Here is a 23,502-nt window from a genome sequence, read left to right on the forward strand (position 1 = left end):
TAATAGTTATTTGTTAGTCACTGTTAAAACAGAATCATTTTTCATTGTGCAACTATTAAAGAAAGAATACCAAACTCACTGTTAAAGAAGCATTTCCTTACCCTGCATCATATAACATTTTTTCTTTTACTTTTTACGCATCAAAATAACAATGAAATGATAAAATCAATTTGAAGCAACAGGATGAGGCCTTGTACTCTAAAATACCACGACATGCGAGTAGCTACAGCCAATCATCCATTAATTACACTATTTCTTCTTCTTTTTTCCCCTTGTTATGATACACATCTCAACCAAACCAGTACCCTTGTGCAAGCACCAAATGTCATCAGGCAGCATTCACTTTGAGGCAAAAACTATCTCTGCTAATGCCATAGATGACTTGTTTAGTTTGAAAACTAGACTAGCCAGTAAAATATCCAGTTGAATGTCTCATGCATTGCTATTTCGTATAACAGGAAGTATTAACACCTTCATAGTATTAATTCATTCAAATGCAAGCCTTTGAGTGGCAACCAGTGAAGCATATTGGCCCTTCTTAGCCAACAACTCAAAATGGGTGCCTAGTTCTACAATCCTCCCATCAGAACAAAGTGCAATTTGATAGGCATTTTGGACCGTGCTTAATCGGTGAGCTATTACTAATGTTGTCCTCCCCTTCATCAAATGGTTGAGAGCGCTCTGGACCAAGCGCTCACTGACGGCATCTAGGGCACTGGTGGCCTGCAACACCAAAAAATATCTTAATGAAGACAGGCATAAATAGGGTCAGATAGATATCAACTTAAAGAATAGCAGGGAGGGTTTTTCATGGCTGCATGTTGCTCTGCCTCCCAGTGAATCCAACCTCATTGTATGGATGAACTGAAGCATATAGAAAAGCATACAATTCAACAAAAATATCACCTCATCAAGTATAAGGATGGGAGCATTCTTTAGGAGAGCCCGGGCAATAGCAATTCTCTGCAATTTAGAATAGTAGTCAATAATCTCTGAATGTGTAAATGCTGAAAATGCATGCCCATGCAAATGAAGGGTTGTATATGTAAAGTTTAAACTCTACTGTACCTGTCTCTGCCCTCCACTCAGTAGGCCGCCGCGCTCACCAACAAGTGTATCATAACCCTTTCCAGAAAATATGAACATTAAGGAAACATTTTATCAATTGTATGTATATAAAAGCATCTGCATATACAGAAGACAAACCAACCTGTGGAAGTGAAATTATAAAATCATGAGCATTTGCAGCTTTCGCGGCCTTAATCACATCGTCTTTAGAAACATTATCATCTGGAAGCCCATATGCAATATTTTCTCCAACAGACACCGAAAACAGAACAGGCTCCTGTAATACCTTAGTATTATTTGTAAACAAATGAAGCAATATATTTGAAATCAAACACGAGATTCTTTTTTTTTTTTTTCCTTTCCTTTTTTAGTTTTCATACTTGATTCACAATAGAGACAACCCGGGCCCATTCACTCTTGTCAAATGTTCTGACATCCTCTCCTCCAACTGTTATACAACCTCTTGCTGGCTACATAAACAAGAATCACTTGATGTATATGCTTTTCTTGAAAAAGAAGTCAAATGACACTTGAACCTACAACTGAAGAATAGAAGTTAAACCTCATAAAAACGAGACAGTAGCTGTACTATTGTACTTTTGCCTGCACCACTAGGACCCACCAGTGCAGTTACAGTTCCACATTTTAGTCTTAAATTTAAGCCACGTAAGATTTCTACATCTGGCCTTAAAGGATAAGAGAAATACACATCTGCAGTATAATATAAGCATAGTCATTGACAAAGCAGAAAAAAACACACCACAAAGTAAATCAGATCTATTATGTTATTGTAATATTTAACAATCTCTTGGTTATTATAGAACTAGTTCATATCCATAAGAATAAAGTATGCGAGCTTGTGCAAGAGAGAGAGAGAGAGAGAATAAGAAACTTAAGCTTCACAAATCAGATTGGACACAAATAACTAAAAATAACAGTAAATGATTATATTTCTTCCACAAGCTCCTATCACTGTAATTCTATCTTTGAAAAGTATGATTTAAATACCATGACAAGCAGAAAGCAATCAGCACACAGTCAAAATCCCTCAAAAGGAAATTCAACCATTTAGTTACTGAAACTTTGGAAGCTCATCTCATAACTAAAACAGAATAAGTAAGATGACGAAGCTCCCATTACAAGAACATAGGCAAACATGACTATTGATATACAAAAATCATATATTAAAACAACACATCTTAAGAGACACAAATAAAATTGCAATAAAGATACCTTCAAGACAAACATCTCCAGACCAAGCTAAGCTAAACAAATTGTTTGATGTTTTTAGTGCTGACATGTAATGCAGATAATTTTTTTGGTCTTTCTCAGCAGAACTATTTGAGAAGAACAATTTATAGTTTTCATCTTCCACTGCTTTTTGTTTCAGTTCTCTTTCTAAGCCATAGGCAAGGGCATCGTCAACTTGAACTACAGACAAAACAGAATTGATCCTCTCAACAGCAGCAAAAGTTCCACGAAGATCTCCAAAAGTATTAACCAGTCCTTGAACCTGAAAGACATAATATCAGACAGCAAAGAGAGGACGGAAAAATAAAGTGAAACAAGAAGTCAACAACTCAATTTGCTTACAGCAAATGTTAAAGTGAAAGTATATCCTATAAAAGATGCCATAGATCCAACAGAGAGCTCACCCTGAAAGCAAGAATTAAGAGCAAGTCAGACAGATTCATGAATGATTTCAGTGGTGGGAAATCCTTGGAAAAGAAACAATAAGAAAAGGACGTATAGAAGGATAAATAATCAGATGCAAAAATATATTTAAGTAGCAAAAATAATCACGGCCAACATCTATTAGGGAAGAAAAGAAGAAAGAAGACTGTGATTATGTTTGTCATTATAGAGAAAAAAGAGAAAAGCTTCATAAGCTAGAATTGCTTACCGCCTTAACTTTGCTTCCTCCGAGACAATATAATGCGATTAAAGAAATATAAACAGCAACTCTAGTCAAGGATTCATTTACAGACTTGAAAGTTCCCAGCTTTATCCCACTTGATTGGAAAGAAAGAACCTGTATGGAAATCATAATTAACATGAAAGTATCTAGAGGGTATCACACTGTTTCTGACAACAGCTATTGATCCTTGAATAATTTTACCTGGTTAGCAAATGTGAACATTTGGCGCTTTTCACCGCCAAAGGATCTTACCTATAAGCATGTATGTCATTGATTCAGCTGTCAATTACAAATCCAAGCCTTCATAATTCACAAGGCAAATGTTTATCATAAAAATATGAAGTATTGGGAACTCACTGTTCGAATGGCAGAAAATGTTTCCGTTACACAGTCAGATATATATGCTTGGGCCAACCCATGTGATTTAAAAATTGGCAAAGTGGATCTCTTGTAGACAGCTTCAGAGAACCAAAAAGAATCAGCAGCAGGGAAGAAAAGATGAAATGACAAATAACATGACCCAAATTTTTTTTCGTTGTACAATGTATTTATAATTCAAGCTACATACAATTGTTAGCTTTTATAAATAAGCTATTTGTGAAATTAAGATGCCATTTGCCTTAATATATTTAAGAAGGGAGGAATAAAATGATGGATGATTATATTTCTGCCTTTTATAACAAACCAGTGAAACCACAACAATGTTGAAAACCTAGAACAATTTGGTCATTAAATTGATATCAATAAATACAATAGAAATTTACCAATTGAAAAGGAAACAGCAAGCATCAGAACAGCCAGAATGGGTGCCAGTTGAGGGGATAAAGAAAAAAGTATGAATAATGTCCCAATGACCTACAAGGACAAAGAAAACAGAAGAATCAATGACACAGATGAACGAGAGCAGCAAATTGCAAACTTAAATATGCATGAGTACAACATAAGTGACAAAAAAGGAATTGAGATTCTCTCTTGAAAGGAAAGTCAACCCAACAAAGTGAGAAAGGAATCATACACATGCTTAAATATAGGAAATATATAGCTCACTTCTCATTGGTGTAGAATTGCTTGCCTCAGATAATGCCCTGAATCCGCGGTCCCTTGAAACATTCTCACTGACAATATCTTTAAGAGAACCCAAATCAGATGTTAACAAACCAGTGAGTTCACCAACCTATAAGAAGCAAACCCAAGAAAGTGAAATAGTTTTTGCACCTACTCTGTATCATTAAAGCAAAAAAAACAAATGAGGTATTATACAGCTTAGTAAAATGAAAATTTTATATTTTTTCAAAAATGTATTAATACGAATAAAATGGAATTGCAGAAGATTAAGTTACTGCAACAGATGGCAAAGATAGGGAGAGAAAGAAAGAAGAGAAAACAGAAGCACTGCAAGAAGAGGGGAAGGAAGACAGAGACAAGAAAATACCGTGTACAAAAATCAGGCAAAAGCAACATAACAATATTATCTGTACATGTTCTCATCTCTCAACCAAAATATATCAAGAGATTCACACATGGAAAAGTAAAAGCACATATAACATAATTAATTCCGTATGCATACCTTGTATTTGTCAAAAAATTCAATCTGCATAAATAAAAAGAACACTATATGATTAAACAACCAAAGCAAAATAATTTCTATCCAATAATTCAAATTCCAAACAACCATACATGTTCTCTAAAAAATAACTAAATAAAAAAAATAGAGAAAGAAAATAAAAATGAGGAGGACAGTTAAGAAAGATTTGATTTGACTTTACCTTTTGAATCAATATTCTTCCAAAGACCTGTGCTCTTAGTGTTGACATAACTTTCTCCCACACAATGTTCATGTTTATAACAAAAACAACAGTTAAAAGTGGCTCCAGGGCATACAGAATCCCAATTTTACTGAGCAGCCTCCATAATGGTTCTGGTCTAGCACCAATAAGAACTTCGAAAAACCGCCCTAAAAGAACAACAACACATAAGAATGTGTGAGTGTGTGTATATATATATATATATATATATATATAGTGAAATCACACATGAACAGCGGGTAAAAAGGAATCAAAAGATAAAAAACAGCACCCCAAATGCTATAATTTCTAATGCTGCAATAACAACTGACTGTTGAATACAAGCAGAACAAGTTAGAGAGACTTGCATAACAACCCAAATAGTTGTTGAACACAACATGTCATACAAATCTCAATATGATTAACTTCAAAAATAAATTACAGCAACCCTTCTACTCTGAGTTGATCAAACAGGAAAGAACCTTCATTTTTAACAACCTAGAATATTTTCCATAAGATAAAATTGTTCCATTTTCTGAGACATAAAGAAGGAGAGATTTTATTCAAGTCCTCCAAGAACAATTTTTTACATAACCCCATTTGATAGGCATGTAGCTGCAGCAATCAGAGAGCAAAAGAATTGGAAAAAGAAGAAGTAAAGATCACAAACAGAAAAACTGTTAATTAACCATTTGAGTGGATATTCATTAATCTCACTCCTTGAACATCTTAGTTGTTTTATAATATGCTATCATCATAGTCCCTATAGTCATTTATACTTCTATGCTTTTGGGTAAAGGCACACAATTGTTGGGAAATTCGTTCCCTCAAACTCCAATGTCAAGCGGGTCCAGGGGAAGCCCGTGGCGGGGGCCACCACCAATGAGCTAAGGCTACACCAACCGTAGCAAGTGGATCCGACACCATGTCTCAACCCAAAACCTTAAGGCAATGGGTTCATGGGTCCTTTCACTTATATACTCTTCACTTAGCTCATTACCAACCAATGTGAGACTCATCACACTTGAATATCTCAACAATCTCCCCCTCAAGTGTGAAACCCACCATTGGTATGCTCCCCCTCAACCGAGTACCCGAAGCGCAAAGTACTCGACCCGCCTCCTAGCCAATCACTAGGCTAGCTCGAGCCCAATCCGACTCTGATACCACTGTTGGGAAATTCGTTCCCTCAAACTCCAATGTCAAGCGGGTCCAGGGGAAGCCCGTGGCGGGGGCCACCACCAATGAGCTAAGGTTACACCAACCGTAGCAAGTGGATCTGACACCATGTCTCAACCCAAAACCTTAAGGCAATGGATTCATGGGTCCTTTCACTTATATACTCTTCACTTAGCTCATTACCACCAATGTGAGACTCATCACACTTGAATATCTCAACAACAATGACATTACATAAAAGAGTGAACTTTTAAGCAATTAAAAGGATGAAAATATAACAATATCACGAAAATTTGATAATGTTATATTTCTTTTTCTTTTTCTTTTTTAATAAAAAAATAATTTGTTTATAACATCCCACAAAATGAATTACATAAAAATGTGAACTTTTAAGCCAATTAAGAAGAAGTGAGAGAAGAGAGAAGTTACCAGAAAAAATGGGCATGGATAGAGTGCAGGTGGTGCAGGCAAAGAGTGCTGCAACCGAAACAGCAAGACGCAATTTGTGCTTCATGAGAAGGGTCAAGAGAAGGTTCCTGGTTATAACGTTTGGTGGCTTGACCTCATCCGGAGGCGACCTATCAAGCTTCGGATCCGGGTCGCAGAAAATCGGGTCGGATGCGGGTCCTGTGACGTAGGCACGTGGTGGGGTTGTAGTAGAGGAGAGAGAGAAGCGTGGTAGGCGAAGAAAGGGTGAGAGTGAGAGTGAGAGTGAGCGTGAGTGTGAGTGTGAGAGTGTTGGTTTCAGAGTTCTGATTGAAGAGGCAGAAGAAGAAAAAGGAGGGTGGCACTGAAACAGTGTTGCAGAGGCCATGGACGTTGTTCAACAATGGAGAGTAGTGTGGTGAGGTGAAGAAGAAAAAGAAGAAAGGTGAACTAATGATTGACATGTGTAATTTATACAATTATCTTTCTTTTTTTCGTATTCTTTGTAAGAGAAGAAAATTGGGACATTGTTTTCCACAAAAGGAACATCCTACACTTTCTAATAATAATTGAGTTTTATTAATGGTATCTTATGTTGTAGAGAGAAACTAAGTGGGTCCTACCATTATAAAAAAAAAAAAAAAATTGAGGTGCGAAAATCGAAGTGAGAAAAAATGAGATAAGCTACCTCATGAAAAAGAGACTAATATTTCTCATAATAATTATGGGAAAATGGTTTCTGATGGTACATGAAACCAATTTCTTACACACCCAATTTAAATTAGGTCTTATTTTTAATTTGTTTTTCACTTCACTATGTAATGGACCCCCACATGGTAGTTAAAATTTCGATTTAAATTTATGGTTTTACGATTTTTTTAATTAAAATGATTTCATCAAAATTGCAAACATTATTACGTTTTTACGATTTTTTATGATTTTTTTTACGTTCGGATTTTACGATTTTTTATCCTCCTTCCTATTTTAGATAAAATTCCGATTTTAACTACCATGGACCCACATATACTATAAGTGTGTAGGAAAAGGGTTTTTGTCATGTAATATGACAAAAACAAAACCCATTTTTTTTACAAAGTATCACGTCACCATTGTAATTGTTGGAATTTTTTTTTGTACTCCAGGTCTCATGTGGTCCTTCCATTCAAGAGGTGACACTTAGAGAAAAAGTTGATTTTTATTTCTTCTCTTTTCTATCTCCTCATTAGTTGTATGATTTTGATTGGTTCGGATCACTGAATAAATGATAATCCGGGACTAGGGATGGCAAAAACAAACCAACCCGTCGGGTTGGCTCGCAACCCGTCCTAAATGAGTCGGGTTGAGTTGACCTAAATGAGTAGCCAACCCGACTCAACCCGACCCGATACAACCCAGACCCAAACGAGCCAGCTCGCGAGTTGGGTATTTTTTTTTAATTCAAAAAAGAATAATATGACTGTATTAAAAAATAAAAAAATATGAAAACTCCAAAACTGCCATACGCTCACATCGTCGTCACTTTCCTTAACCCTAAGATTCTTCTGCCCCCTTGGATAGCTTGTTCACCTTGTTACCATTAACCTTGCATCTTCGGGTCTATTGACCTATTCTCTTGACAAACGCAATCCACTACTTCCAAGGTGCAATACCCTTTTCTCTATATTTCTCATCTTTCTTTTTTATTTTTCCCTTATGAAAATGGATTCATTGTTCTTCTTCTATGTTGTTGACATTATAAGATTTGTTACTTTAATGTTTTTTCTTTTTCCAATCTGGATACCTTTGAAGAGATCAAAGTTGGAACCTTTTGGCAGTGTTGGTAATTTTAGCAGTGTTAGAGAACAAATAAGACTAATTCCACAAAAATAAATTTTTTTGAGCCAACCCGCGAGCCAATATTTCGAGCTAACCAACCTGCGAGCCAACCCACTGGCATTATTTCGAGCTAACTCGCGAGCTTTTTTTGAGCCAACCCGCGAGCTTTATTCCGAGCCAACCCGCGAGCTGATTATCGAGCCAACCCTAACCCGGCTCGGGTCGGGCTGGGTTGAGTTTTTTGACTCGTTTATTTTTTTGGGTCAACCCTAACCCGACCCGTTTTTTACGGATTGAATACGGATTGAGCCAGATTGACCCGTTTTGCCAATCCCGGGACTACTAAAATTCTTCTCGTTGTTGGGTAGTATAATAATTTTTTGTTTGACCATGCGATGTGTTATTGGAGCCAGAAAAGTAGCCAAATAGTACAGAGACTTTTGTGATCAAAGTAGTCGATTTTTTGTACAACTTTTCAGACACTTGGCATAAAGAGAATTGAAAGTCGCGCATAAACACTTCTAAATTTAAGTATAGCGTAAATATAAATTAAAAGAAAAAAAACTATAAAATTATAAAAGATACCCCCAGTAATATAGAAAGTATAAATTAAATAAAAATATCTTCAAAACAAAAAAGATATAAAAATAATTTATTTATTTTTACAGAAAAAAAATAGTGAGATTCAAACACTCTAAAGAGAATTTATTATATTCTTAGCTATAATATTAACAGCATTAATTTAATACAACACTTGTATTCATTAGTTTTTGAGGAAAAGACTTTGTACTTTTTCCATTAGTTTTTGAAAGTCCCGTTAAATTATTTTTTACCATTTTAGTTTACTTTCCTAGGCATTGTACTTTTATACATGTCTCCACACATTGTACTTTTTTTGCGACTTCAGTCGTTTTTCTGTCACGTGTCAAAAAAGCTACACAAAATATTTGTCATTTTGACTATAAAAGTCTCTATACTATCCAGCGATTTTTGTAGCTCCAATAAACATATCATGTGGCCAAACAAAAGATGTTGCACTTAGAGGACGTTTGGTACGAGACATTTTTTCGAATTTTCAGAAAACTAAATCTTTTAAAATTTTTAATTTTTAGATATTATCATAAACTGAATATAAAAATCATATTTTTAAAAATCGAGATTTTCGGACAAAAAGAAAAAAATTTCCTATACTAAACGCCCCCTTAAAAAAATAAAAATAAATTCATAACACTCAAGTGATTTTCATTGGAAATTGGGGCAGAAAGGTCAATCTCCCCCCAAAAAAAATATAGGCTTTCTGACCATAGTACTTTAGTTTTCAAACGATTTCATAGATGAAACTTATAGTGAAACTTATTACCAAAGTCGTTGGAAATCGACAATTACACAAATTGCAAATGAAAAAGAGAAAAAAGAGAGAGAATAGACACTGAGATTTACCCTAGTTCACCCAATTTAAGCTACGTTCAGTTTGTCTGTATTATATTCACCTTACCGCCACTCGTTACAAGTCAGTTTACAAGAAAAATATAAATAGGATTAGAAAATCCTAACAGCAGCTATTCATGGGCCCAAGCCCAAACTGCTAAAAAAATTATAATAAAACAGAAGCGAAGCTCACAACAGTACCTAACCTCTATGTTTCTGCTGACCCCAATAATGAAGATCTCTGTCAAAATAATGCAGCATGATGCGAAGCGGAACTGAACGTGTTTAAAAACGCACACCACGGTTGCGAGTCACTCGGAAACTTGCTCCTGCATGAACACGCAGCTGTCATTGTCGCGTTCAGGTTGCACCAGAAAAACGAATCTAATAGGTTTTATCAGACATGCCTCTATTAGTGCCGTGTTCAAGTTTAACAACAAGCACCTTCCCCGTTGATCCTCGCACACGGTACATGCGAGTTGTGTGGGTGGACAAAAATAAACACGTTCCTGAACGTGGGATTGATAAGGCTCCATGACACTGAACGCGGACATTGTGCCTGCGTGTTCAAACGCTGCAAAAGTACATGTGCGTATTATGGCATAATGATTGGTCAATATAAAATTCAACTCCACACTCTTTTTTGTATTTCATCTTCGCAAAATCGAAATCTTCTCACGCCTCTTCTTCTTACAAGCCACACTTTGTATTTTCATATTCTTGTGCATTTTCGTTCTGCTCATTATAAAATCCAAATACACACTCTTCTTTGTATTTCATCTTCACAAAATTATACTCTTCCCACACCTCTTTTCTAATGAGCCACAGTTAATAGATGTGAAGACAATACGTTACAAAAATTAATAATATTTCCGGGTGTATTGGATTGAGATTTCAAAGTATTTTAATGGATTATTTTTGGACAAAAAAATTCATGGGTAATCAATTAAGATTTCAAAGGATTGAAAAAAAGTCACGTGATATTCAATTATTCGATTAGGATTTTAAAAGATTATTTTAGAGTGCATCCAAATAATCCGTTGGTATTCAATCAGGATTTTAAACAAAGGAAAGATAATCTCATGGTATTCAAAAATCTTACGATTTTAATAGATTTTCTATTGGTGTGAATTTCGTAAGACTTTTTAGTGAGAAATATAAATAAGATGTTTCTTTCACAATCTCACCATAATCCTAAGATTTCTTGAGATTTTGTTTTCTTCTTCCTTTGACGGGTTGATCCTCTTGAAATCGGATTCCGTCGTAGGAGCTTCGTTAAAGCTCAAAAACAGTAGATTGTTGAGCGATTTTCATCACGAAACAATCCAGAAAAAACAAACCAACAAGATTCTAATATAATTCATCTCAAAAATAGCAGATTTTTGAGAGCTTTTGAAATTTTTCTTGGAACAAAAAGGTATGATTTTCGTATTAAAAATAAATTAAAACAGTGAAAAAGCAACAAGGGAACTAAAATCCTCAAACTAATTTTCGTTTTACATCAATGAAACAAAATCAATTTAAAGAAAGATTGAAACTTTCATAATATAAAGCTTATATTTCGTAACAATATATTCATGAACGAATTCCTTCGCTATAGGAAAGGATTTCAAACAATTTTTGTGTTAATAGATAACTAAAAACTTGTTTTTCAAAATTTCCAAATCAATTTTAGTTTTTTTTTTATCTAGTTTTAGTTATTAAAACAATTACTTAATAAATTTCAGGTTGTTATTTCTTATTAAACTTATTTTTTCAATAACCTATATTAAAAGTTGCGTTTTAAATTATTTCTAAAAAAATTAAGTACAAAACATGAATAGTAAAACCTTATATTTTTAACAATAAGTACAGCCTTTTTAACTATTTCTTAACACTTACAAAATTTTTCTTTATAATCTAAAACCCTAAATTGAAGTTTTACAAAACGTGAATAGTAAAACAAAACAATCAAATTTGTTTGTAATATTATTCTTGTTGTATACAACAAAATAATTATAATTTTCAACTCACTAACATAAAAATTTAGTCACATCAACAAACAACATATTTTAACGCCACTAACCTAAGGTTTTCATATCAGTTTTTTTTAGTCCCCTTAACCGATTCATCCTTCAAACTAGTTCGGTTCGAGCACTATCGGATCCTATAGAGGGGTGGTTCTCCCAAGACCATTTTTTTCATTCCCAAGGCTCGAATACATGTTGGGTAGTATAAATCAGATGATCAGAATCGTTCTCAGGGACGATTGATTTTAATTCCTTTTTCTTTGTTCTATTCCTTAATTTTTGAATTGTAAGTAATCTCACTTTTAAAATAAAGAATCGAATGAAATTGGTTTTGTAATTAAAACTAGATTAACAAATAGAACTAAAATGGTTAAGTAACAAATATGAACAATGAAAAGATTCTGAAATTCTCAATTCATGGACTTCCGTAAAGCAATTCGCATTCTTGCGTTTTATCACTGATAAGGCATTTTTATTGAACTACTAAAGCACATTTATTGTAATTTCCCAATTTTAGTTTTAATCCCCAAAAAATTCCTTTCCCAAGGTCTTTTGAATCTTTATACAAAAAATGTCAAATTCCTCCTCTAGTTATCCCTAACCGAAAGGGTTCAATTAGCAAGAATGCATTCACTTGATTTCCATTCATAGCTCTTGCAAGAATGTTCAAGAATCTTTCCCAGGATTTCTTGAAACTAAGAGAGTTGCTAATCAAATGAAATAAAAGAAAGCATCACAGTGTTCATAAAAATAAGGGGATCATCAAATCATCTTGAATTCCAAAATAACAATTTAGAAACCCATATTAACAAACAAAAATTGCAAAATTTGTACTAAAAGCAACATGCATTACCAAATATCCAGAAAAGTGAACTCATAGTGAAAGTTTACGGACCAACGCTTCAAGAACCAAAATTCCTAAACTAGAGCTAGGATGAACTTGCAGAAATTTAGAAACACAAGCTTGCATGTAGATCATCGATCTTTTCCCGCGAAGATGCGTTGTCAGTGCACTTTGAGTTCAAGAACTTGTAGATTAATTGCACAAGTTTTACAAATGCTCAAGAAGATGCACACAGAAAATTTTTACAAGTAGCATAACAAAAACTAACTCTAACTTTCTGATGACTACCACCCAGCTAATATACCTTCTAACTAAAAAAAACTAAGAAAAATATCCCAAGTGCTAGCTGTCCATCATAGCTCTATCCAATTGTTTAGATCAGATTTAATTTCTTACTTTTATCTCATCCACGTGGCTTCTTTCTTCACTGCAGTAAAAATAGTAAAAGAAATCAGTAATTTATCAATTGTCCCTTTTTTCTTTCTTTTTACCTTACATTATTGATGCTCAATTGACCCATTATCCTACACTTGTAACCATTCTTCAACCCAAATGTTACAAAGATAAGTCCATTAAAATAACAAAATTTATTGCTAACAATACGAGATCTCGGGTTAAGGGATACAAGCTCATTACCACTTGTGCCAATGATATTTGGTGATTTTCTAGTACTTTAGATGTTAAATATAAGTTATAATATCTTTTTAGCATTTTACTTTTTATTTAACCAACAACATAATTATATTTTTCAATTCACTAACAAGATAAATTACTTACATCAACATACATATTTTAAGGCAACTAACTTAAGGTTATCACAATACTAACAATGATTACTAAACTAACTACTTAATGAAATAAACAATAGTTTAATGAAATAAATAATAAATGTCTAACGTAACTTACTTGAAAAAAGAAATACAGTTTTCACTTGGAGAAGGAAAATGGGGGAGGGGGGGGAACAGATGCACTTTGAGAGATGAGAGGTGGAAATTAGAGAGGTGGAGATTAGAGAGATGGAAGTGAGATTTTTGGAGAGCAGAGTGTGATACCGGTAGGGAGGGGGGGGTTAGATTCGTTATTCTAATGCAACCTGAACGCGGCAGTGGCATCTACATGTTCATGCAGGAGCAAACTTACGAGTAACTCTCACCATTAATGGTGTGAATTTTTAAACATGTTCACCTTCGCGTCGCCCTACATTACTTTATTCATAAGTTTGGCTATGAATTTCAGATGAAACCTTTTGAAAACTAAAGTACTATGGTCAAAAAGCCAAGAAAATATTTTAAATCTTGTTCTAATTACAATTTTTTTTGTCTAATTATTTATTGGTTGATAAAAAGAAAACTCCACATTTAAAGAATAATCTAAGTGAGAATGGGAGTATTTAGGAGTGGAGTGAGAATGAAAGCATTAGGTATATACAATCAATTTTATTACAGTGGTTATCGACTCAGTCGAGGTATCGAGTCAATTGGTTACTTTACTGGTTGAACAACTTAAATTGAATTTATATAAAGATATATAATAAATATATAAGTAAAAGTAAAATGACAACCAAAGTGATCTAACTTAGTGACTTAGTGGGTTAGCATCGGTTCAACCCGATTTATGACCGATTCACCAGTTTTTTATAGAGTTGTATGCATGGCCGATTAATTGATTGAACCAGATCGATTAATGACCCGATTCTTGGTTCAACCAGTTTGACTAATCAGGACAGGGTAGCTTTAATAACACTGGATACCACTGCAATCCTATAGTGTTGTGAGGATTTTTCGGCACTCTGAAAATGAATAAATCGACTACTCTCAAATATAATCTTATGTTTTTTCCTATGAATTTTGTTGGGCACATGAGGATTAACAATTGCTACCAACTAGCCGCCATCACCATCCATCAACAAAGTACCACCATCGGTCACTGGCACCACCACCAACACTTCCATCTGCCACTACCAAACCAACCTGCACCACCCTTAATCATTAGGTATTAGGCACCAACCATCATTGCTATTATTGTCACCACAACCACCTCCATCAGTCAGCCATCACATTTGCCACAAGTTGCCGCTGGTATTGCCATCATCACCACTTCCACAAACAACCCCACCTACCACCACCACCATTGATGTTGTTGAAATCGGCCACCATCCGTTAGTTAGTCCCCACAATCGTTACTAGCTATTGTCGGCGCTAGCTCCATCACCACTACCTATTGCCACAACTGGCCATACTACCATACTAGCCACCACCACCCCTAGCCACTATCACTAGTCACCAGCTCCAATATTGATAATCAATTTAAAATTTAATTTTTAAAAATTTATGTCGTGATGATATAATTTTTTTTATATATATTATAGTTAAAATTATGACTATTAAATTTTTTAATAATTTAAAATAAGAACCAATGTCTAAATAAGTAAAAGAAAAAAAATTATAATTTACCAAATTTTTTTTATTTAAAAATCAATTTTAAAAATTATATGAAATTCGTTAAATTTTTTTTATCTATTTATTTCATATCATGACATTATATGGTTCAACTCAAATATCAGATAGGAGAATATTATCCCATCTTATCTATTACACATAAAACACAAGATATACTTTTATTCAACCATCTTATACTATTATGTCCTCATTTTGTGGATATGATAAGATGTAAATGGATAAGATAAAAAAGACGAAATGAGAATAAAAAAAGATATGGACCATATAAGCTCATATCTTATCTTGTGTGTGATATGCATTAGATAATAATTTGATAGAATAATGTTATTTTATTAAATATTTTAGACGATTCATATATATAGTGTCATGATATAATATAAATAGACAAATATATGTATTCTTTTTAACATAATCTCATATGATATACATTATTATTAAACTTAAAATTTAACATTGCACTAAAGAATATACATTAATATTACATATATAAAATATTTTTAAACTAAAAATCTTTAATTTAACTTTTGAACAAAATACTAATTTTATCTAACTTTCAATAAAAAACACTTGAAGCTCCACACTTATTTTTAAATAGATTTACATTTCTCATTAAAAATTGAGAAAGAACAAATTAGACCAGTACTTTTTATATTTAAAAATAAACGCACAAGTTTAATAATACAAGATCCATCTTAAAAACAACAAAACAATTCACATTACCTCTAACTATTAAAAAAACAACAACCATTGGAATAGTAGTTGCAGAGCATACGAAGTGTGCATAAAATAAGATTGAAATCACATGATGGAGGAGCACACATTAAATAATTTATTCAAGATAAGAACAAAATTATTTCTTTTTCTGATTTTTTCTAATGAGTATTCTACTACAGATTAAAAAAAGTAAAAGTACTAAACATTAAATTAAAAAATACAAAAAGAAAAATGTAAATCAATTTTAAAAATCATATGAAATTCGTTAAAAAAAGATAATTTTGTCTATTTATATTATGTCATAACATTATATGGTTCAACTCAAATATCATATACGAGAATATTATTCTATCACACTACTTATCTCCTACACATAAAACGCAAGATAACCAAACACCATTGCCATAACTAGTAAGGAACTTGTGTCCGTAAACCAGATGTTTCGTGTTCGAGCTCTGAAAATGAAAAAAATAAAATTGATCGCCCCCTCTATATGGTTCGATAGTGCTCGAACCGAACTTGTCCTAAGGATGAACCAGTTAAAGAGACTCAAAACACAAGATAAGATATATTTTTATCTAGCCCTCTTATCCTATCATGTCTTCATTTTGTGGATATGATACGATATAAAGGGATAAGATAAAGGGCAAAATGTGAATAAAAAAAGAAATAGACAATATAAACTCATATACTATCTTGCCTTTGATGTACATTAGATAAATAATTTGATAGAATAATGTTATCCTATTAAATATTTTGGACGATTCATACAGTGTCATGATATAATATAAATAGACAAAAATATTTTTTTTTAAGCATAATCTCATATGATATACTTATTATTAAACTTAAAATTTAACATTGCGCTAAAGAATATACATTTAAAACTAAAAATCTTTAATTTAACTTTTAAACAAAATACTAATTTTCTCTAACTTTCAATAAAAAACACTTAATCTCCACACTTATTTTTTAATATATTTACTTCATTTCTCATTAAAAATTGAGAAAGAACAAATTAGACCAGTTCTTTTTATATTAAAAAAAAAACACAAGTTTTATAATACGAGATCCATCTTAAAAACAACAAAACAATTCACATTACCTCTAAGTAACTATTAAAAAAAAATCCATTGGAATAGTAGTTGGAGAGCATATGAAGTGTGCTTAAAATAAGATTGAAATCACATGATGGAGGAGCACACATTAAATAATTTATTCAAGATAAGAACAAAATTATTTCTTTCTGATTTTTTCTAATAAATATTCTAATACTGATTAAAAAAATTAAAAGTACTAAACATTAAATAAATAAAAAACAAAATTCAGGCCACGTTAGTGGAAACTTTTATTTTTTTAAGGTACACGTAATAAGGCTAATTATTAGTGATAAGAATAATGATAAAATAATAATAATAATGTTGTGTCTCTGAGATTTCTGTCATCTTCTCTTCACGAGATTCTGGTCCAGTGGTCCTGTTTTTGCCCCCTCCTGAGTCCTAACTCGCTCCGAGTTTACTCACTTCCTTATCGTTCGGTATCAACCGCCACCGCCGCCACGCTCCGCCGTTAATGTAACCCCAACAACCCTTCTCCGTCAATGCAAAACTCGCCGTCTATTCTCGCCGGAACCTCCTCTCTCTCTCTCTCTCCTCCTCCTTCTCCTTCCCCATTGACTTCGTTTTATTGTGAATCCGATGACTCACTTTCAATCCCTCCTCCTCATCCTCGCCGCCCTCTGCTGCGTCCTCCGCCCCCTCGCCGCCAGCGACGGCGACGCTGATCCACTTTACCGGTAAGCTTCTGTCTCTGTCTCTCTCTCTTCCATTTTCTTCTTGCTATCCAGATTTTTCTCCAAATTTTTCACTCTAACCATTTGATAAGATTTTGGGGGCCTTAAAGAAAACTATTATGGGTTCCTTAAAAATTGGAACTTGGAATTTTATTTTATTTTATTTGTTTTTTCCGTATAAGTATTTTAGGTTGAGTTTATAATGTGGACTTGGAGTTTTTTAAAATCATGATATCTATATATTATGTGGTTGGTTTTGGTAGATTCAAGAATTCTCATTGCCTGCATAGGAGCAAAGAATAATGATGCACTTTTTCTTTTGTGTTTGATGTCAATTGTCAAGCATGGAGTGTGAGTGTGAGATTAGAGTTTTATGAGATAATGTTTTCTTATGCTGTGGTATTAGTTTTTAGTTGTTTTTTTGGGAGTTGCATTGTTTTGTGTATTTGCTTCTGATAATTTGTGGTGTGTTAATAGTACCAGTAGATATCATAATCAGGAGCTTATCTTTAATGATTAAGTAGGTACTTTTATGCTAAAAATAGGAAAAAGTGGGACTTACGAGGCATTAACCATAAAAGAGTGGGTAGAATAACTGAATAAGTAGGTGGGTTACTTTTTTCCAACTTTAGCAATTGATGCATTTGAGTCTTCATTACTATGTGAGGATGGAAGATATTAATTTTTTTGGGTTGATCTTAGTTTGTGAATTTGAAATGTCTTGCTAGCACGATGGTAGTTTTAATGTGTTAGAACTCGTATGATATTAATATACAATACGGATCTCTGCATTTGAGATGTTCTGGAAAACAGTTGGCGGCCTTTATGTTTCCCAACTATTTAGTTGCAACTGTTTAATGTAGATGCATTGCCATGTTTTTGTTCCTTCCTCATTCACTCCTACTCCTACCAAGCATCATTTGCCTTTATTTTCTAGAAATATTGAGTTAATTTAACAGAGGGTAAAAGGTTTAGTTTTAGTGCTTTGAGTAAATTTTTTCTATATATAGTGCATTGCAAGTTGCAACATTACATAGGCCTGTTTTCTCACGAGTGATGATTGATAAATTCAATATCACCCTAGGTTTAATACGGCCTTCCCACTCAACTTTTCCTTACTATCAAGGCTTAAGGCTCTTATTCCAATATTTTGATTGTTTTCTTAGGTACTTTGAAAACAGTGCTCCAAAACACCTTTCCGTCTCATTTCACATTCTACAACTTGTAATTATATGAATTGGTCTACTATCTCCTTAAATGAAAGCCTGCAATTTGTAAAGCACATGTAAGTAAATTTGAGTTTGGAGCATTTACAACATTTAAATTCCTCATGAACATTTTTTTGTGACAATGCAATAAGTAAAGTATAAACTTCTCATAAATTAGATATCATACCTTTTTGATGTTATTGTTGACTTTGATGGCGTGCCTAGTTGGACTGCTTGCTTGATTTTTTCTTGAGCTAAGATGTAGCATCACAAGTACTGATATTTAATAATTGTAGGCATACTTATTTTCTTTATATAATAACTAATTTCACATCACAACTTCTTTTATTGTGATAAATAAATAAACAAATTTGAGATCACTGCAGTAGCCAGGCCTGTAGGATTGATCTTTTCTTGTATTGTCTGAATTTGTATTTTAATTATTGGTCTGTAGAAGACTAGAAGCATTAGTATCAATGGCTTTATCACTGATTTAGAATCTTGGTTTGGGTTCATTATCATTTACATCTTGCACAAGGTTCATACTTTGAAGCTAACAAAATTGTAAATGTTCTGCTGATTAATCCAGCATTGACCTGCATATGTTAACAAAGTTACTGCTGGTATCATGCAGCTGTTTCCATATAAAATAACAGTAAAATAATTATCTTATTCTCTATTCTTGCCATATGATCAATTTTGGTTGTGACTATTAAATTTCAGAGGTTGTGTCGAACAGTGCGAGAAAACTGGATGTGTAGGGCATAGATGCTTCCAACATTGTAAATTCTCATCAGATGGAAAACCAATTGATGGTCCTTGGTATATGCATGAACCCCTCTACCTGAGGTGGAAACAATGGGACTGTCGCACTGACTGTCGGTATCACTGCATGGTAGCTAGAGAGGAAGAAAGAACTAAACTTGGTGACAAGCCTGTCAAGTATCATGGAAAATGGCCATTTCAACGTGTTTATGGGATTCAGGTTCTTTCATTAATCTCCTATGAAAGGTGTAATGGTAATATTGCTAAGTTGGTTTTGATTACTGATTGGAGCATGCATATGTTATATATGGTTTCAGGAACCTGTGGCTGTTGCTCTGTCTGCTCTTAACCTTGCTATGCAGTTTCATGGTTGGGTATCCTTTTTCATTCTTGTGTACTATAAGTTGCCTTTGAGGCCAGATAAGAAGACTTACTATGAGTACACTGGCTTGTGGCATATCTATGGGGTTCTATCGATGAATTCATGGTTGTGGAATGCTGTTTTTCATAGTAGGTAAGTTTTTCCCTTTATGATTTCCTTTTATGGTCTGGGGCTCTGGGCTATATATATATATATGAAATTATGATTCAGTATTGAAGTACTAGCCCTCAAAGCACAGTTGTTTTTTCTTGCGGGTGTCTTAATATTGATTTTCCTGCACTTTGTGTACATGGTATTTTAAGTAGTCACGTAAGAATTGAACTTTTACACCACAATGATCACAAAGCTTATATATAATATAAAACAAATATATATTAAGTATGGCTGGCCTATTCTATATCTACTGCACTATCACAATGTCCGGAAACATTTATTGATTTCATTCGAGCATTTAACTGATAAAGGAAAAAACAGATTCTAATATCTTCAATAGTAATTATACGGAATTTTTGCAAATGCTGCTTACTTTGTGTGATATTTGTTTATTATGAAGAAGAGAGGTTGTTTTGCTATTATAATTTAAACCTTTTATTTTTTGGTTTTGATGTGTATTTCAAACTTGATTATCTGTAGAGCTGTGGAATTAACAGAGAAGCTGGATCACTCTTCTGCTGTGGCCCTACTTGGATTTACCCTCCTTTTGGCAATACTGCGAGCTTTTAATGTGAGGGATGAAGCTACAAGAGTCATGATTTCTGCTCCCTTGATTGCTTTTGTGACAACTCATATCTTGTATCTGAATTTCTACGAATTTTCTTATGGTAATCTTCTACTTTTAAATGAAGTGTTGTTATTATTGTGGTTGTCTATTGAGTTACACTCTTTTAATTTTTATGTTCCCTAATGGAGTCATGTTTATGCTTCTTTGATTGCTCTTGTGACAACTACTCTTTATCTGAATTAATATGAATTTGCTTGTGGTAATCTTTTAATGTCCTGTTGAGTTACACATCTTATAATTTTTTATGTCAGCATCTATATCAGCATCACCTTTATCCCAATTCCCAAACTAACTAGTTTGAGTCTACAGAAATCGTGCTGCACTGATTTTGGGGAGTTAGCTGATGATGCATTAACTGTTTTTTCAGGTTTGAACATGACAGTTTGCATGATAATGGCTGTTGCTCAGCTTCTTATTTGGGCAATTTGGGCAGGTGTTTCTAACCATCCAGCAAGATGGAAATTATGGGTGGTAGTGGTGGGAGGAGGTCTAGCTATGGTCTTGGAAACATTTGACTTCCCACCTTACATGGGATATGTAGATGCTCATGCTTTATGCCATGCAACAAGCATTCCTCTTACGTACCTTTGGTGGAGTTATATAAGGGACGATGCTGAGTTTAGAACCGATGCTCTCCTTAAGAAGAAGGTAAAATAGTGTTGTTGACTCAATGGACATAGGGTGGAGGATCAGATGAAGGATGTTGTACTATTTGCTCGCTTTGAGTTGTACATTAAAACTCTTTTTCATTTTCCTCGTGTAGGCATTTATTTGAAAGTGCTTAACACGATGGTTTATGTGTTTATGATTTTATAACTTTTGTTTTCCTCAGGTATGAGGCATACTTTCTTAATGAAATTTATATTTTCAATGCCTTCCAGATGAATTGCATGTACTGTAATTAGAGGACTGCTCAGGAAACTGATACTCATACTTGGTTTGATCAAATTTAATTCAATTCATATGCCATAGTATTTTCATTTTTAATGTGAGTTTGCGACCTAATATTTTAAAAACATAATAGGTGTTAGTTAAACTTGTTAGATTCGGTTCTGGTGCAGCGAGGGGGACTGGCCCCCTTCAAGTTTATATAAGCCTTTAATCGGGAGCATCATTTGTGTTGTTTTTGGTCATATTAACAGTGATTACCTCATTCAAATTCTTAGAAGTCTTTAGTTATGAATATCATTTTTGTTCTTTTTTTTTTTTTTGAAAATAAGGGAAAATAGTTAATTCAAAATATACAGTCTAGGGCTAGAAGTGCCCATCAAATCCCTACTTAAGAGGGTTTTACAATCCAGGGGAGGCTCCTGAAGAATATGGAGATCCCAATCATCCCAAGAACTACCATGGCTTGCAAGAAAATCGGCTACCATGTTCCCTTCCGTATACGTATGGCTAAGTTTTGTTTTCCATTGTCTTTGCAGCATGTGACTGTTCTGGTTTATGAGCGGGGCAACTGGATGAGACTTCTCACAACCTTTGGAAACAAGGTTGATAGCAACCTGAGTCCCCCTCAATACACAGCTTACTAATCCCAAGATTCCAAGTCCAAGCAACTTGAGTACCATGCAAAATGCTCCAAACTTCTGCTCTCAAAGAAGAATCGGTTCCCAAGTTTCTACTAAAACCCACTAACCATCTACCAGCTGCGTCCCTAAGCACTCCTCCGCAACTAGACAAGGTACCTCCCATGCTACTAGAGCCATCGACATTCAGTTTGATCCAGCTATTAGGAGGAAACTGCCAACAAATGAACTTCTGTATCCTCTCTTTCCTTCCAGCTCCCAAGCTGCCAAGCTGCACTGCTGCTTCCTTGAAGTTGGAAACGAAAATCTTAGCTTCTCTGATTAACTCTGCCTGGCTGAGAATTTTTTGATTAAAGACAATATCATTCCTGGCTTTCCAAATGAGCCAAAGGAGGACACCATTGCATAGATAGTGATTGTTTATAAAGAATATTACATTTACAATTTCGCCCCGTACATTAAATTTTCTGACTCTGCCATTAATCGGAGCTAGTCCTGTTATTAAGGATTGAAGCATTTTACTGGTGAGGCTTGGTTTCAATTCTTGCCGCAAGCAATCTTTGGAGCTTTGATTATGCAGGCAAATAGAAAGATTAGAGCAAACTATAAATGCTCCAGGTTATGAAGATAAGGTTCCGTTACATGTTCCAGAAGGGAACATAAAGTTGCTAGAGTCCGATCTAAAGAAGGTAGATACCCTTTTGAATGAAACTACTCAAGAAGTTGCTGGCATATTAATCAGTAGCTTCTGATTAAGTAGTGAACTTGATTGACCATTCAATTTCGTTTCAGGATGAGAGAGTTGCATTAGCATTATCGCTTCACTTTACAATAATTTGTATATGAGGTTTAATTAATGGCTGCAATGCACCACCATCTCCTAGCTAAATTAATGCAAGTTTGTATATACAGTTTCATGAACTTTATGTTTTTTTTTTCTTGTCCCTTTCCTCACCATTTCTTCAAGAAGAAAACCAAGGTGTACAAAAAAGAAGAGAAGAATAAGAAGTGAAACAAAAAAATGTTGATTTCTTCATTTAATATATGCAAAGCGGTATAACTGTAGATTACATTTTCCGAATAAAAAGTTGAAATTGCAACCAAGCGTTTGATTCGTTAAAAAATATAGCTTATGATAGTAGACAAACGCATGAAGTTTGTCTTGTTTAGACAGAAACGTGAAAGTTAAAACCATGAAAAAGTTTATGAATGAACGGTTTATAAAAAGCAAAAAATATTAAAAAAACCCTCCCGATGTATGGAAATATCTATGGTACTACTGCTGTACTATTTACTCAGTACATCTATCCAATAAAAAAATGAGAAATGACTGTCATGTTTGTAAGGAAAAGAGAAAAAAATATTTTTTTTATCGAAATATCACTTGATTAATGGTAGATG

The 23,502-nt window shown here is 33.9% G+C and overlaps 2 protein-coding genes across 3 annotated transcripts; one reads left to right on the forward strand and one right to left on the reverse strand.

Moving 5' to 3' along the window:
- Nucleotides 1–135: 135 nt before the first annotated feature.
- LOC133296564 (ABC transporter B family member 28) lies at nucleotides 136–6,793 on the reverse strand. The gene is made up of 16 exons (XM_061495567.1): nucleotides 6,379–6,793; nucleotides 4,753–4,940; nucleotides 4,554–4,577; nucleotides 4,059–4,160; nucleotides 3,751–3,841; nucleotides 3,344–3,444; nucleotides 3,188–3,238; nucleotides 2,972–3,100; nucleotides 2,662–2,724; nucleotides 2,302–2,581; nucleotides 1,631–1,779; nucleotides 1,449–1,538; nucleotides 1,211–1,345; nucleotides 1,069–1,125; nucleotides 907–963; nucleotides 136–723 (listed from the first exon to the last, which is right to left on the reverse strand). The coding sequence occupies exons 1-16, from the start codon at nucleotides 6,761–6,763 to the stop codon at nucleotides 487–489; spliced, it is 2,139 nt and encodes a 712-aa protein (XP_061351551.1). The 5' UTR covers nucleotides 6,764–6,793; the 3' UTR covers nucleotides 136–486.
- Nucleotides 6,794–17,092: 10,299 nt separating this feature from the next.
- LOC133296575 (uncharacterized) lies at nucleotides 17,093–21,645 on the forward strand. 2 transcript variants are annotated; one of them, XM_061495586.1, is made up of 6 exons: nucleotides 17,093–17,439; nucleotides 18,603–18,721; nucleotides 19,368–19,629; nucleotides 19,727–19,923; nucleotides 20,425–20,612; nucleotides 20,940–21,645. In XM_061495586.1, the coding sequence occupies exons 2-6, from the start codon at nucleotides 18,669–18,671 to the stop codon at nucleotides 21,227–21,229; spliced, it is 990 nt and encodes a 329-aa protein (XP_061351570.1). In that variant the 5' UTR covers nucleotides 17,093–17,439; nucleotides 18,603–18,668; the 3' UTR covers nucleotides 21,230–21,645. The 2 variants fall into 2 exon arrangements, with proteins under 2 accessions (XP_061351570.1, XP_061351569.1); XM_061495585.1 differs by lacking the exon at nucleotides 18,603–18,721 and having other exon boundaries at nucleotides 20,940–21,642.
- Nucleotides 21,646–23,502: the final 1,857 nt, after the last annotated feature.

The sequence above is a fragment of the Gastrolobium bilobum genome, unplaced genomic scaffold, assembly GCF_033153095.1.
Source record: "Gastrolobium bilobum isolate Gb01-03AN ecotype WA unplaced genomic scaffold, APGP_CSIRO_Gbil_v1 utg9203, whole genome shotgun sequence".
NCBI lineage: Eukaryota > Viridiplantae > Streptophyta > Magnoliopsida > Fabales > Fabaceae > Gastrolobium > Gastrolobium bilobum.

Bases quoted from the DNA above. Each gene is read 5' to 3' on its own strand.
- LOC133296564 (XM_061495567.1), bottom strand. From the start codon at position 6,763: ATGGCCTCTGCAACACTGTTTCAGTGCCACCCTCCTTTTTCTTCTTCT. The intron at 4,161-4,553 runs GTATGCATACGG...TGCTTCTTATAG, and splicing joins AATTTTTTGACAAATACAAG to GTTGGTGAACTCACTGGTTT. The intron at 964-1,068 runs GTACAGTAGAGT...TCTAAATTGCAG, and splicing joins TGAGTGGAGGGCAGAGACAG to AGAATTGCTATTGCCCGGGC.
- LOC133296575 (XM_061495585.1), top strand. From the start codon at position 17,342: ATGACTCACTTTCAATCCCTCCTCCTCATCCTCGCCGCCCTCTGCTGC. The intron at 19,630-19,726 runs GTTCTTTCATTA...ATATGGTTTCAG, and splicing joins AACGTGTTTATGGGATTCAG to GAACCTGTGGCTGTTGCTCT. The intron at 19,924-20,424 runs GTAAGTTTTTCC...GATTATCTGTAG, and splicing joins AATGCTGTTTTTCATAGTAG to AGCTGTGGAATTAACAGAGA.